The sequence below is a fragment of the Mixophyes fleayi genome, chromosome 3 (assembly GCF_038048845.1).
Source record: "Mixophyes fleayi isolate aMixFle1 chromosome 3, aMixFle1.hap1, whole genome shotgun sequence".
Taxonomy (NCBI): domain Eukaryota; kingdom Metazoa; phylum Chordata; class Amphibia; order Anura; family Limnodynastidae; genus Mixophyes; species Mixophyes fleayi.
Genome location: NC_134404.1, coordinates 60,915,593 through 60,929,696, shown reverse-complemented (window position 1 = coordinate 60,929,696; position 14,104 = coordinate 60,915,593). Strand labels below are relative to the sequence as shown.

At 40.8% G+C, this 14,104-nt stretch overlaps 1 protein-coding gene across 1 annotated transcript; it reads right to left on the bottom strand.

Moving 5' to 3' along the window:
- Positions 1 to 263: 263 nt before the first annotated feature.
- On the bottom strand, positions 264 to 10,853 carry LOC142142651 (alpha-1,4-N-acetylglucosaminyltransferase-like). The gene is made up of 2 exons (XM_075200516.1): positions 10,588 to 10,853; positions 264 to 949 (listed from the first exon to the last, which is right to left on the bottom strand). The coding sequence occupies exons 1-2, from the start codon at positions 10,807 to 10,809 to the stop codon at positions 362 to 364; spliced, it is 810 nt and encodes a 269-aa protein (XP_075056617.1). The 5' UTR covers positions 10,810 to 10,853; the 3' UTR covers positions 264 to 361.
- Positions 10,854 to 14,104: the final 3,251 nt, after the last annotated feature.

The following is a 14,104-nucleotide window of genomic DNA, read 5'->3' as shown; positions in this document are numbered from 1 at the left end:
CTAAATCTAACAAACTATTGTATAAACTATTGTCTTTTTTTAACACATTTGGCTACTGATAAATTACTATCTAAAAACTAAAGAACTAACCAGATGTTGTTTGAAAAATGCATTTGCGTGTAGGAGAAAATATTCAAAATGAAAAATATTATATATATATTTTTTACTTTTCATCAATAATGTATGCTGAACACAAATTGCTGTGACAGAGAAAGGTTGACTATGCAAACTATACAGAGCTTTATCTACATAATTGTGAAAAAGGTTACTGTCACAGGCTGTACTGATCTTTTCATTTACCTATGCAGCCTCAGAGATGTGTGCGCATGTCTATTATAAATAGCCGCTGAATGTAAGCTGCTTAAACATTAGCAGTCTGATTCTTAGTTAATTCTGCATATGTAGAAGGACAATGCTGCTTGTAGAGATGCTCAACCAATGTGTTACTACCAAGAACCATATTTACTCTTCCTTGATTCATGTAATTCCACAGGTGTAAAGCATAAGAGTCATTAAACGTTGGCAATTTTTCCCACACCTGGTAATACCTTCTCCAAGCTGGGTAAGGAATAGGATAAAATCGCTGAGGATTCAAAAAAGAGATGTTTCCACATGTGATATCTTCTGTACCGTTAAACCGAGGTATGACACAGAACTGTTTCAGAATCCGGGTAAAGAGTTGTGGTCCTTGGTTTCCCCATATTTGTGAATTATAATTCTGTGTAAAATCTTTCATACTTTTCCTGGTAAAATTATGATGGGATGAGAATCCAAAGATACCATTGCTAGAATATTGAGAAGACTGTGCTGCCAGAAAGTTCTTATATGGAACTCTGTGAATTGAGATAATGTCAGTGTCCATATATATACCACCATGTTTCCACAGCAGAGCCAACCTGCAGCCATCAGAACTGACATGGATCCAGTTGGCTTCTTGCTTTGGATTGACCTGCAAATAAAATGGAAACACACATTATTGTCAGTATTTACCAATGCAACTCTTTCTTGTGCCAGTCTGACAATGTCTGTAGAAACATACAGAACCCCAGTAACCATTTCAAACAATAAATAGCCTCTAGTAATCCAGTTATGCACCCAGAGCCAGATTAAGGATGCTTATGGTATGGATCTTTAAGGGAGTCCCCTCCCGCCAACTTCTTGCCCACCACAATGTACTACCCATAGATTTGCTGAGGTTAACTGTGGAGACTATAGCCCTCTTTATAGAAGCTTAAAACTTCTAGTCCAAAAGGGAAAGAAACTGCTGCTGATAATAGGTGCTCTACACAGACCACCCACACGGAGCAATAACAATGTAGTACAATGTAGTACAGTACTCTAATCTCTCCTGAACCAGACACACCAGGGGAATAGCATCTCTTGGAGTGTCTAATGGAGGAGGGGACACTTGTGCTTGGGATATCACTCAATCTCCACTTATTGTAGTTTGCCGCTAATTGGAGACCCTATAGCTTTAGGGGCTTGGAGCTGTTGCTATAAAAATCCAACCCTTGATCTTACACTCTTTGAATTGCATTAAAAAAAACTGATCAAGTACCTGGAGGTTTCCCAATTATGGGCAATTGAGTCTTAATTGTTGTTGATTGTCATGTGACGGACGGTTTGTAATACTAACCTGGGCTAATTTTATTATATTCGATCAATGTTTACAAAATGAAAACTTGTGCTCGTATGAATGGAGGGTTTGGGTGGATAGGTGCATTCCTTCCTGAATGCAGGCTTTGAAAAGGAAATGTCCACTCTCTGTGCCCATATGCAAAAATGTAATTTTGTATTCTGGTCTGATATTTATATCAAAGGAATTTTCTACCTCTGATTTTTACACATCCTTGGAGGTGGGAGATATATAGCTTCATATGCAAAACTTACTGTCTTTTAGGGGACTGCATATTTGTGGATTGACGTTGCTTAATTTGGAAATGGATGAGAGTTTGTTCTCAGAAGAAAGAATTAACAAACTGTCTAGCTGGTATTACATTTTGATTTAAATAATCACTCTATTTACATGATATGATGGCAACATTTGCATTGAGTATTACAAAATAACATGCTTTTTTATTATATTGTAAAGAAACAATGAGATATCAGACATTTTAAATTTGGCAGTTGTGAATACTCGGCATAATCAAGATAGAACATTCACTGATAATACCTTACTGATAGTAATTTGTTACTACACCTTCTGACTCTTTCTGAAAAACCTCTTAATTGAACTATGCAGTATACTTTAGGACTAAAAGCAAGATGTTAGAGTCAAAAGGAGTAGATTGACAGATGTATGTCCTTCGCAGCTTAAATTTAAAGCGGCGCTGCCTTGTAAAGGGAAGTTTCTGTTTACAAGGCAGCGCCGCTTTAAATTTAAGCTGCGAAGACGCCGAACTCCCGCGAGTTGAAGAAACCAGGGTATGATACATTTACCCCCAGGTCCCTCCTATAAACACTATTAACCCTAGCATTGCTAAGGTTAATAGTGTTTATAGCAAGCACTCCCACACTTTTTTAAATAAGGACTTTAAACAGCTGCCGGGTGCTCGCATTACCCCCTTAATACCGCCAATGTGACTATCGCCATTTTAAGTGACGACAATCAAACTCATGGCATTTGCTGCTGTCACCGTTTCTACCACTGCTGTTGGAAATGTTCAGTATCAGTTTTTAGGTAAGTATGCATTTCCTACAAGTCAGAGTTAAAGCGATCGGCATATTAGTGTCGCTGTAACTTTTGTCGGAATGGTGGTCATCGTAGTCATGTACCCCACCTGTTGCAATTACATGAACACAATGTGGCTGTTCTCAGACTATACTTGCCAGAATCTTCACATCCCAATACTGTTTAACCATTTGTAGAGAAAAGCAAGTAAAATATTTCAAAAATGTAGATGTAGATGTTTGCATACATTTACTTTGGTGTGCATGCACATTAGTATTTTCCAGCTGCTCCGATGTCCTGCCGCTTTTGTCTTCCCTAGCTCCGGCTCTTGATGCTGCCTCTCTGGTCCAGCCTCACCCGCACCTTCTTCCTGTCCTCCTGGCCTCAGTCTCAGGCACTACAGACCGCGGCTTCGGCATTCCTTCCACCACTTCTCCCCCACTCTACTCCACTCTCCGGGGGGGTTTCCCCCAGCTGCCCTCTGAATTCTCTCCCCCTGTTGCTCCATCAGATGCCCTCCAGTCTGTCTCCCTCATTGCCTCTGCATTTTCAACCACTGGCCACCTTTAGACCACCACCACCTATAAGCCCTCTCATGTTTTTACCCTCCTGCACATACTCTCCCTTCCACCCTAATATGCCTCTGGCCTTCTACTATATATAGACCTGACTCTCACCCTGTTACCCTGGTCTCACTTGAACTCTATTGCTGGACTCTTTCCTGGACTCCAGCTTCTCTGGCCTGGACTCCAGCTCCTGTGGCCTCACCTGCACTCCTCCCTGGACTCATCTGAACTTCAGCTCCAGTGGACGTTCTCAAATTCCAGCTCCTGTGGACATTCTTGAACTCCAGCTCCTATGGACATTTTCAACCCTGTCTCACTAGTACTAGTGCTCAATCACCACTTGTTTTCATGCACCTTGCCCACTCTGCATTACCGAATTGTTACTGCCTGCACTTTACTTCACTGCTGTTTGTCTTTGTTGCTTTTTACCTCTATCTCTAATCTCTGACCCTGGTATTGTCTCTCTTTTGATCTACGGTATTGTTATTGCCTATTACCCATCCTCTGACCCCAGACTACTTCCCTGTCCCTACTCTAGCCCTCCCCCTCGCTCCAGCAACCCGGACAATCTCAACCATATCTCCCCACTTCCCTCCCCTTCTCCTGTGCACTCTGGGACTGCAGATCCATCCATAACAAGCTGCCTGCTATCCATGACCTCTTCATCTCCAACTCCCTTAACTTCCTTGCTATCACTGAAACATTGCGACTCTTCTAATGACACTGCTTCCTCTACCGCTCTCTCCTATAGGGGCCTTTCCTTCACCCACTCCACCAGACCGAATGACCGTCCCAGAGGTGGAGTGGGCATACTCCAATCCCCTAACTGCACATTTAGGGTCATTCCCACTATTCCTTAGCTCTCCTTCTCCTTTTTCAAAGTCCACTCTGTCCGCCTCTTCTCACCAATCCCTTTTTCTTGACAACTTTGCAGCCTGGCTTCCCCATTACCTTTCCTCTGACCTCCCCTCCATCATACTTGTAGACTTTAACATTCCTATTGATAACCTCTCTGACCCTGTTTCCGCCCTTTCCTCTTCCCTTGGCCTCACTCAGTGGACCTCTTTCTCCACCCACTCCCTTGGTCACTCCCTTGACCTCATCCTCTCTCATCTTTGCTCTCTCTCTGACTTCTCCATCTCCCCCTACCCACTCTCTGACCACAATCTCCTTTTCCTTTACTCTGTCCGCCTCCTCTGCTCCCCCCCTGCCTAAAACTACCCTCACTAGGCGCAATCTTGATGCCCTTGACCCTATCTCTTTTCCTCCTCTCTTGAAGCTCTACTCGCCCACCTACCCAGCCTGGTCTGCCCCAACCAGGCAACCTCTCATTATAACCGCTACGTCACCACTGCCCTGGATGCTGTCACCCCGCCTCTCCTATCCGCCGTTGCCGCCTAATTCCCCAACCCTGGCACTCCAAAACCACAATCCTCCTTCGGAATTGTACTCGCACTGCTCAAATCCTATTGAGAAAATCGTACTGCCTGGCTGACGTCCGTCATTTTAAATTTATCCTCTCTTCATATTCCTCTGCCCTCTCCCTCACTAAACAATCTTTCTTTAGGTCCCTCATCTTTTCACATTCCTCTAATCCCTGCCGCTTCTTTGACACATTCTCATCTCTCTTCACCCATCCCATCCCGCTCTCCCTCTCTGCTACATACTTTGCCTCATATTATTCCTCCGAAATATCTCAATATCTCCTCCTCCCTTCCCTATCCTTTGGGACGAAGATGTCCACTCCCTCATTCTTTCCTCTCCCCCGTGTACCTGCAACCTGGATCCCATTCCGTCTCACCTCCTTCGCTCCCTCTCCCCCACTGCCTGCTCATTCCTAGCAGACCTCTTCAATCTGTCACTCTCCACTGGCATCGCCCCTTCCTCCTTTAAACACGCCCTTATCTCTCCTATTGTCAAAAAACACAGTCTTGATCCCACGTCACTCACTATGGCCCCATTTCACTTCTCCCCTTTGACTCTAAAGTACTCGAATGGGTTGTCTGCAACCGCCTCACCAGACACCTCTCGGATAACTCCCTCCTTGACCCTCTCCAGTCTGGTTATCACCCCCTCCACGCCACTGAAACTGCCCTGGTCAAAGTCACTAATGATCTCCTCTCAGCCAAATCCACGGGTTACTTCTCCATGCTCATACTCCTTGACCTCTCTACGGCTTTTTACACGATGGCCCATCCCTCCTGCTGCAGAACCTTCTCTCCCTCGGCCTCTCTGGCTCTGTCCTCGCTTGGTTCTCCTCTTACCTTGCTAACCGCTCCTTCTCTGTCTCTGTCTCCAGGGCTCTGTTCTTGGCTCTATCCTCTTTTCGCTCTATACTTCCTCCCTAGGTGCTCTCATCTCTTCCTTCAGTCTTCAGTATCACCTTTACGCTGATGAAATTCAACTCTACATTTCTTATCCTATCCCCCCTCCTCTCTAGCGTATTTGACTGCCTACCTACCATATCCTCTTGTTTGTCATACCGTTTTCTCAAAATTAACATTGCTAAGACAGAGCTCATTGTCTTCCCTCCATCCACCTTGATAACCTCTTACCACTCCCGAATCTGAGATTTCTCCCGAGCTGCCCCTCTCCACTGGAATGACCTCCCATGCTCCATCTAACTGTCCCCTAACTTGTGCTCCTTCAAACGGGCACTTAGAACTCACCTCTTCCTCAAAGCCTACCAGCATTCCACCTAATCCTCTCTCCAAGCTCATTCTCCTCTCTTCTCCTGGCCCCTACTCACTCCTCCTGCACTTGATCCCATCTTCTGACTCCCTCTGTAGCTGCTGTCTGTTTGCCTTCCCTTTAGGATGTAAGCTCGTAGAAGCAGGGCCCTCCTACCTCCTGTCTTTACACAATTTCTTCTGCACCATCTTTTCTGTAATTGTTATATCTGGAGCTTCTGGAGTCTTGGTTTATTCAAATTTTGTTCTGTACTGTTTTACCCTGCAATGTCTACTGTTTGTACTGTGTGGCGATGCAGAAAACTTGTGGTGCCTTACAAACAATAATAATAATAGGAGTATCTTTCCAATATTCATCATAAAAGTTTGCCTCATTGATGTCATCAGTGTTCTCTTGTAATGGACTGGTGACTTAGGTGTAGAGAGTGTCTTTAAGAAGCAAAAGTATATGCTGAACCTTTAATATTTTGAAATGGGAATTGTACAATCTGATGTGACATTGATTAATGAATCCACAAAACTCTTGAGGATCCCCTCCAAAATGGGCTGGTGAGAGAGGGAGAGTAGCAGGAGAAGGAAAACTGCAGACAGTTGTAGTGATCAATTTTCTTGCTGGGACGTCATAATTATAAAATCCTGAAAACCATAATGGGTGTCTCAGGACTTTAGTGAAATGACTTGAACCTCCTGCATTAGCTTTAAATCAAGAGTTATGGAGCTATCCTTGAGGAATTTCAACCCTATCTGGCATTCCATTAGTTTAAACCCACCATGCACCACTTAAAATGTATACTTTTGGTGTACTCCATTATAAGGGCTTTAATATTCGTTCACAATACTGTTGTGTTATCATGAAGTCTAATGGCCGATATAGCCAATTACAAACAGACTCAGTATACTGAAGCAACTTGAGAGTGGTCTGAATATATATTAGCAGATATCATGATATAAGTCAGTTTGGCACACAAGCAGGTAATTAGACATAAGTCAAGTTGGCACAGAAATCATGCAGCTAGTAGTAAAATGGGTCGACACACACAAGCTGGTAGTAGATAGTCCATGAGGAACAAGTGCAAGTAGCAGGAGGAGAGCAAAAAAACTACTCAAGCTAAGGCTTCAATCAGACAGTGTAATTTCATAGCCCATAAAAGAAAATTGGATTCAAGATGGAATGTTATGAGGCAGTACCAAAAATCTTAGGCAAGGACAAATTTTAAAACAAGTTTCCTATTTGTACCCTAAGTCAAATCAAGTATTAAAGGTCCATAGACTACTTGGGTATAAGTGAAACACATATAAATTATGTGCTAAAATCGTTTTATAAGAAATGCTTGTACCGAGTATCTATTCTAAATATATCCCTTGCTGGTGTGGCAAAATTATAGTTTGAGACCTCTTTTCTTATTTTATAAATATATGTGTATGGAAGGTTTGTAATATCATTTGTTCAATATGAAATTACTTTCATGAATCTCTACATTTCACAATACAAAGCCACTTTAAATTATATTGAGAGTTTTCTCAGATCATTATTTTTACGACAAAACGAAAATTTACATTATTTTTCATCTTCTGCCTTATTTTGATTATAGTGATCCCACTACTTTATTTTAACTAAACGGGAGGAAGGTATCAAGGTCAAAATGTGTGGTCACTACATATTATATAAATTATGGTTCCTACTCTGAACTGAGACCTATAGCTAGCTGCTATGTATAGCAGAATCCTGTGAGGTCCAGGATGGAGCTTCATAATGTTATTTGGTAGCTATCTAAAAAGAATATACAGTAAGATTCAACCAGGGCAACCGAGACCTTTGAAAATTATACATATTACTAATTTTGCAGACTGTAATATGTGAATACCACCTCTCTATTCAGATTCCTGTGTATACTGGTACTTTATAAATAAATAAATATTGCTACATGTACTGGAATTTCCAGGTAATTCAAATGAGTTAGAACATCTGTGAATTTTAGATGTCCCAGTTTATTCATATTATATTCTGTATGGTACAAAATGTATGGCATATCGATGTTTGGGCCTCTTTCTCTGACTATGTAGCACCCAGATATAACCATTTGGTTGGTGTGCCCCAGGATTTACAGTTATCAGCGTAGTAATCCCAGTAAAACACATCTTGCAATGGGGGAGAGACTTTAATCAAGACAGCTTGAACATGTCTAAGGAATTCAAGCCACTAGGGAAACTTGATAAGATAGCCAAAGTAAGGCTAGGTACACACAACAGGAAAAATAAACAATTAACGGTTTACCAACGACAGGGAAATAAATAAATAAATCTTGATCAGAATGCTGATTCATGTGTACACATTGTACACGATTACCTTCAGATCTGTGCTCTTCATCTCTCATAAACAACAGCTGCAAATGACAGCTGTTCTGGGTCCTGGGTTATGGTATCAGTGCCATTGGTTTTCCGAAGGACTCTGCTTTACTGTCCCATATACAGAACATTCAGCTACAGGTGGTACATCAGGTGACCACTCTTGAAACCATCACTGAGCAATGGGTTTGTAGATAATATGTATTTTCAAATCTAAAGTGGTTTCTGCCCAGTGTCATGTGTAGCCACTCAGAGAAACTCAATTGGTGGATGTTTCCTATCGGAGTGTAAGCGAAAACCCTAAGTGGAGCTACCGCGTATGACCAGGCCTCCTGTGATGTCACAGTAGCTCTGCATTATGGGATTCACTTTGATCTCTCAGCCAGGAACCGTAAGATAAGTTATGCTGCGTCCTATGTTATAATAAATTGTTATTCAATTCTGTAGAGAGCATACCCACTGCAGAATTAAAATGACTTTGTTCCATTGTTGAACAAGATTTTCAAGTCAGTTTTCCTGTGATATCGGGCCAAACAAACGTTTATTGTCTGATTGGTCAATAAAACTAATGCTGAAAACACTGTAGTGTGTATCTATCTTATCAGACGTGAGTGGAGCAGATAAGAAACAAGGGCTGACAAATGTGAAGACATAAATGGACAGTCATAAGATTGGTTGGCAAACAAAAAGAAACATTTTTTGTAGAATCCCAATAAAAGCAATAGGATAGATACAGCACTGGCAAACAAATCAACGTATAAGGTAGGTGCAATGTGTGTCATATGATGTCAGCTGAGTTCTGAGTCAGATATTGCACTGTGGCTTAAGTTAAGTACCATTAGCTGTATAACTGAATGCAGTTATGGCAATAAAATGATTGTATTATCCTATGATGAAAGGTAAGTCGACCCAGGATCACACTTTGTGTGATGACGGAATTCATGAGTCCTAATTCTCATGTGTGCGCTAACTGAAGTTCATTTTTCAAAACATAATGTTGTGCTGTCATACCCAGCCTCAATGACTGTTTGATATGATATTAGGAGAGAGAAGGGGGGCTTCTAGTGTTCCATTGGGGAGGAGTTTTCCATCAACCGGTTAAGTTTTGAAGGGAACAGAGCCCTCCTCATTAACATTGTACACATGTTGTAAATCTGAATGTAGTACCAGAACCAGTCAAACCATTCTTTTCATAGGGGGAAATGAGGTGGTCTCAACCCTATACTAAGTTCCACTAGATAAGCCCACCTTCCCCAGGAAGCCTGACACCCATGCCCTGAAGACAAAAGGGGGATTATATTTGTGTTAGCCAGGGGTAGGTAAAGGGCCTGGATTGACTGGACATTACAGTTCCCGGTGGATTGAAACATTGAAGAATAACATCAAATGTGAGTAGAGGCACGATCAGTGCTAATTCACAGGTTTTTACACAGGTGTGGGCACTTGAAAGCAAGGTGTTGCCTAGTCCAACGCATTATCTAATCAAGCAGTAGAACATAGTAAACTGGAATACTAACTGTGGGGACCACGACTATAGGTAAAAATTATTTTCTATCTTTGTATGTGAATATACTGTATGTGTCTACTGAGAACAGTTTTTAATATGTTGTATTATTATTGATTTTAGTTTGGTGGAAACTGTGGTTTACAAAATAAAATTTTGGTTATATTTTACATCAATTTCCTGCCTAGTTGTTGCTTCCTACCCAAACTACAGTACTCAGAAAATCCTACAACTATGGCCCTTCATAGAGTCTGAATGGGTTTTATGTCCCTCAGAAATTCCTTGGGACAATTCTTCCGAATGGAATGCCATAATAGATCTTCAGTCCACGGTTATTGTGACAGATCACATGCCTCTTAATTTTGCAAAACAAGATTTCTCAAATTCCTGTAAGCTAATTAGGCAGCATGGTGGCACAGTGGTTAACAGTGCTCTATCACAGGGCTGAGGTCATGGGCTTGATACTGCAAGGACCCTATCTGTGTGGAATTTGTATGCTGTCCGTTTGTTTTGGTCAGTTTCATATGGGTGCTCCTGTTTCATCCACAACTCAGAAAACAAAATTAGGATTCATAATGTGTAGGTTCTATACATAAAACTGCTAATAAGTAATCCAATTTAGTGATGCTAGGAGTCCAAAATATGAAAATCCTGAGAAATTTGGAACCCATGGTATTTTGAAAAGAATCAACAATGCAGGAAGAGACAATTTTTTACCTGGAATTCAAACAGTTTTACTTAATAAAAATAGTGCATATATATTGTCTATTTGTTCTCTGCTTTGAAGAAATAAACGCTACAGTATCTTACCTTTTTGTACCATGGGAGAAGTGGGGTGTCTCTAAAAATATCTTCCATTCTCAGAGGGAAGAAATACACATTGTTAAAAGATGACAGGGTGGGGAAATATTTCTTTGCTGTGGCTTCAGAGTTAGTATCATTCAATCCTTTCATGAAGTAGACCACTGGTCTGTCCTTGTACACACGTGCTGCCGATTCAATGGCGCATAACACCAGCGAAGGTGGCTGCATTCTCTCTGTGGTCTCCAAAAATATAATACTATTGCCTCCTCCTAAAATGTGTAATGGAATTAAAGGAGTGGAGGCAATGCTTCCCACAGTATTTGTAAAGGTATTATTAGTTTCTGCAAATGTGTTTTCCTGATTTGAACTGTTGTGTTTACTTAATGCTTTAGAACTTGCTATTGTTGTTTTAGTAGACAATACATATTTGACACCATCTCCCTGATTTGTTAACAGTTTTGAGTTCAAAGCATTAAATATATTTCCATCAGAGAAGAGAGACATGTAAGGAATAATATTCTGCTTGTAGGTGATTCCATAGAAGAACCCGATGGCTACCAATAGAAGTAAGAAGACCAGTATCCTCAGCACTTTTAACATTGTTGTAATATAGTTGATAGGCTGCAAGAAAAAGCACATTACTCGATGCAATCAGACAATGAAAAACAGGTTAACACTTTTAATATTACAAAATAAAAATAAAAAAGCAAAGCAAATGACTACGTAACATTTAATATCTTAATATATTATGGCAAGCTGAAAGGACCAAACAAATTCTGTATACAAAGTACCCATAGCAAAATGCAGCACAGAACATATGTTGACCTAGATTTTATAAAATAAAATAATAGACCTGGCTTCAAAAGTTACATTTATTGATATGGAGTAGCTGAAGATAGTAAGGGCAATTTAGGAATATAACAGCAGTGCAAATGCTGTTTTCTGGTGTCATGGGCCTACTTTCCATCTGAATTTTAACAGTTCAGAAAACATACCTACTTCATCTCATGGACCCAATGAAAAGTAATTTTGCTCTGAATCAGAGTTTAATTGTTACAGAATTGTCTAACCTAATGGATACTGAGGGGACTTTCAGACAGGGTTTCAAACTCTGGTCTGGTCTTCATCTTTTTTGGGCCCGTCATTAGCTGTATTGATAATAATTAAAACATGTACATTGCAAAATAATTTTCCTTTGCTTTTTGTTTTCAAAATTCCTTGCTGGCACCCTGAACTATGCTTTAAGACCTATCTGGAAATATATCATGTGATAATAAAGAAATGAAGAGAGAGGTGACAATCCTATTTGCTTGTATTTAACATTTGAGCAAGTCAACTCCCTTAGACACAGGAAAGAAAGATGACTACTTAACATTGATAGGCAAACTAAATAGCCCAATTTGTACTATAGGTAATGTCTATGCCCCTAAACAATATAAAAACAGACCAAGAACAAGAAACCGAACAAGAAATTACAATTTTATTTTAGCTAGAGAGTGTAATGCTGTTATGAATAGTTCCTGTGATAAATCTACCACTGTGACTGCTACTCCAGAGATTCAGATTAGCAGAGATCTGGCAAATTTTCTTAAATCGCAAAAGCTCATTGGTTCCTGAAGAGTAAAAAAGTCATTGACTCATGAATATACCTTCTATTCCTCGGTTCATAAATAAATGTGATCTTGCTTAGTCATACACTCACCTTATACCTGAAGCCAGTACAGGTTAGAGATGCTTAGGTTCCACGAGAACCGAACATACCTGAACTTAGCAGATCTGAGTACCGAGCCGAGATGGCTCGGCATTTTTGCGCGCCCTCGGAAATGAACACGAGGCAAAACGTCATTGTTACGTCGTCGGATCTCGCGAGTTTTGGATTCTAGAAGTTCCACCCTCCACGGTAATCCAGCAAAATTTTGCAGAGGTATACAGAAGGGGTAGCTCGGTTCTTGACAGCCTCTAGTGGAATTGGGCAGCGTCATAGGTAGAAAAGAAAGAGGAGGGGTAGCAAGGTTCTTCAAAGTTTCCAGTGAAATTCAGGAGAGCTCCATTGCTCCACTGCTAATTGTCATTGCTGATATAGAAATAATAGAGCTGGCAGGCTTGGTCTTCTAAATCTGCAGTCACATTGTTCTGTGTTATATAGGTAACAGACAGAGAGGAGAGCTCCATTGCTCCATTGCTAATTGTCATTGCTGAAATAGAAATAATAGGGCTGGCAGTCTTGGTCTTCTAAATCTGCAGTCAAATTGTACCGTGTTATATAGGTAAGACACAAAGAGGGGAGCTCCATTTCTCCATTGCTAATTGTAATTGCTGAAATACAAATAATAGGGCTGGCAGTATTGTTCTTAATCTGCAGTCACATGGTACGTGTTATCAAAGTGGATTCACAGCAGTACACAGAAGACCAGGAGCACCAAGCAGCTGCTGGCACCAGTAAAGATGATAGTAATCCCTCTACGTCATCTGCTAAAGCCTAATTTAAAGTGAATAGTGTTTTAAAGTCAGGGAAACAACAATGTAAAAAAAAAAACCTTTTCCCTTGGTCAAGAAAAAAAGACCTGTAATCCAGGCAAAATTATCTGCAGAAGAAATAAAATTGCCAACATGCCATACTATACACACAGTGGCAAGGAAAGAATGAGGCCTACGCCTTTCTCTATGAGTGCTAGTTCTGCAACTGTCACTGAGGCATCTTCTTGTAAGTTCAGTCATGACCAAGCAAGACGTTGTCATTCGGACTCCAAAAGTGGTGTCCAAATACTTTTACGTATAAAAGCTGAGCTGGAAGAAAACACTAAGGCATTAGAGGAAAATGTATGTTTAGAATCAGAAATTACACAAATCCCTGAGGAGAGTCTATCTACGAGTGCTATGTGTAATCCTAACCTTTCTAATAGTGTACCCATAAAAAAGGCCTCTTTCAGTATTTCTGCAGATGTGTGCATGAACAGTCGAAGTGTAGCTGGTGATACTCAAGTTGAGGATGCCACTTTGAAATTGCAACAGGATGAGGGAGGTATTTGAGTAGCTGATGAGGGCGCTAATAAGGATGTTGATAAGGATTATATTGTTTGTGTAAGTCCTGCCCCAGTGGCAGCAGTTCTTGCACGTGATAAGAAGAAGGCCATTGTCATGCCTGGGTATAAGACCAAAAAATCCACCTCTTATTTGTGGAATTATTTTTACCCTAATCCTGACAACAGTTGTCTAGCCATTTGTAGTGTTTGTAAAGCCACAGTCAGTAGAGGTAGTGAACTTAACCATCTAGGAATCTCACCATGTTAAGCCATTTGAAGCGAGTTCATGGCAAACTGTTGGGATTATCAGAAAGTAATGCTAAAAAAATAACAACAAGCAGTCCATCATCAGCTAGGTCCCTTCTCTCATCTATATCCCGACACCTGCAATTTACATGCACAATACTGTCCTCATCAATATCATAGGTAGCGATCGGCGTTAGTCCTGCATCCAAGTTGGTAAGGCTATATGACTCCTCCGCTATCCTGGATTCCTCAGA

Bases quoted from the DNA above. Each gene is read 5' to 3' on its own strand.
- LOC142142651 (XM_075200516.1), bottom strand. From the start codon at position 10,809: ATGCAGCCACCTTCGCTGGTGTTATGCGCCATTGAATCGGCAGCACGT. The intron at 950-10,587 runs GTAAGATACTGT...TTTTATTTGCAG, and splicing joins TTCTCCCATGGTACAAAAAG to GTCAATCCAAAGCAAGAAGC.